This window comes from Gavialis gangeticus, unplaced genomic scaffold (assembly GCF_001723915.1).
Source record: "Gavialis gangeticus isolate Ggan-Ray unplaced genomic scaffold, GavGan_comp1, whole genome shotgun sequence".
Lineage (NCBI taxonomy): Eukaryota > Metazoa > Chordata > Crocodylia > Gavialidae > Gavialis > Gavialis gangeticus.
Window position 1 is genome coordinate 48,497,897 of NW_017729006.1, and position 1,703 is coordinate 48,499,599.

Consider the following 1,703-nt stretch of genomic DNA (forward strand, 5'->3'; position numbering starts at 1 on the left):
GCTTTTTTTTTTTTTTTTTTTTTTTTTTTTTTTCCCCACCCCTGGCTATCCAGTGGTCAAAAAAACCCCACAACCCTGCTCTGCTCCCTTGAAGCATGGAGAACAGCTGAATGTGCCGTATGTGGCGCTTCAGACTTGTCTGCAGTGCCACATACTGCATGGCTGCACTCATCTGGATGTGGCCTGGGTCTCCTGCATTCTACACCAAGACCCCAGTCACTGGGCTAGCAAGGCTTTCTGAATGATTCTCATACTCTTTCGTTTTTATAAAGCTGTTAAAAAATCTTTTTCTGTTCAAGTGCAGAAGGAAAACAAATTTTGAATCCCACTAGTTACAATTAAATATCTTGTTGTCATCTTGATGTTCTCTGTTTTGAGCTGATACACGTTATATGCTGTTTGGAGGATAAAAGAAAACTTACTCAAGATAATAGGATTATACCTTGCCCTTTATCAGAGGGGTCTGACCATGGTTAATTTGGACTGATTTCTCCTATAGAAGATAGCCTTATTTTACATGGTACTGCATCTAATTGAACTACCCTTTCTAGTTCTGTAACTAGAAATTAGAGAGGTACTCAGTACATTGTACTAGGCTTGTCCCTTCTACACAGACCATAAAAGATGGATGAACTTTGTGATTTTAGTCCACGTGTACTTTAAAGACCCACCAGCTGAAGTAACACTGATTTTTTTTTTTTTCTAGCTTTTACTCAGCAGTGCCCTGTTCAAGTAATTGAGATATTTGGCCTGAAACCAATGTGGTAAAACTGAAAATCAGTGGTTAGCAATTTAAATTATTGATGAACGAGAGGATAAAATGTCAATAGTGTTGTTAATAGTTTTGGTAATTCTGGAATGCAGGTTGTGACAAGTCAATTTTTCTCAGTTGGTAGCACTGAAAGGAGTGTGCTAATTAGGTAAATGATGATGTTTAAACTCAGAGTTCCAGCTGAGTTTGCCATTTTGCAGTTTCTGTATGCATTCTTCTTTCACTTTCTTCAATCTTTCTTGCAGCCAGAGTCACACTCTTGCTCTCAAACGGCTACGCTGGAGAAATTGTGTGGGTAGAGCTGGGCATGATGACCAGAACAGCAGTGAATGGTTGCAGCTTGCAAGTTGTGGAGCTGATCACTTTGTAAAGATATTCAATATTAACAGATACGCCCTTTAGCTGAGTTAGCTGACACAGACAAATAAAATTAATTTGCAGCTCTGTATGTCATTTGTTTGTTTTTACCAGTTGACTCCTAAATGTTTATTTTCTATTACAAAAACAGGAATGCCTGACAATTGTATTGATCTAATTTATTAAAACATCTTGAATAACAGCCAATGGCATCTTCAGATGTTATCTGTTTATCCTTGTGCTGTTGTTCCAGGAGGCTTGAGAGCTATTTCAGATATGCAGTTAGAACTGATCCATTTTGCTGTCAATGCTAAGGGTACCTGATTATGCTTTCCCATTAAATTCCCGTGGTAATTGACGGAAGTCAATTGTCATGGTGCCCTGTGACCAGTGGGGTTCCCCAAGGCTCTGTCCTTGGACCTGTCTTGTTCAACATCTTCATTAATGATGTACACATTGGAGTCAGGAGCAGACTGGCCATATTCACCGATGACACCAAACTTTGGGGCAAAGCACCCAAGCCAGAAGACAGGTGGGTGACCCAGGCTGACTTGGACAGGCTCAGCAAATGGGA

At 40.0% G+C, this 1,703-nt stretch overlaps 1 protein-coding gene across 2 annotated transcripts in view; it reads left to right on the forward strand.

Moving 5' to 3' along the window:
* ELP2 (elongator acetyltransferase complex subunit 2) overlaps positions 1–1,336 on the forward strand; it is a 98,324-nt gene extending 96,988 nt beyond the window's left edge. For both annotated transcript variants that reach the window (XM_019509190.1, XM_019509191.1), the window contains one exon: positions 1,018–1,336. In XM_019509190.1, coding sequence (XP_019364735.1) covers positions 1,018–1,174 — 157 coding nt within the window. In that variant the 3' untranslated portion in view covers positions 1,175–1,336. The remainder of the gene's footprint in view (positions 1–1,017) is intronic.
* The last annotated feature ends 367 nt before the right edge of the window (positions 1,337–1,703 follow it).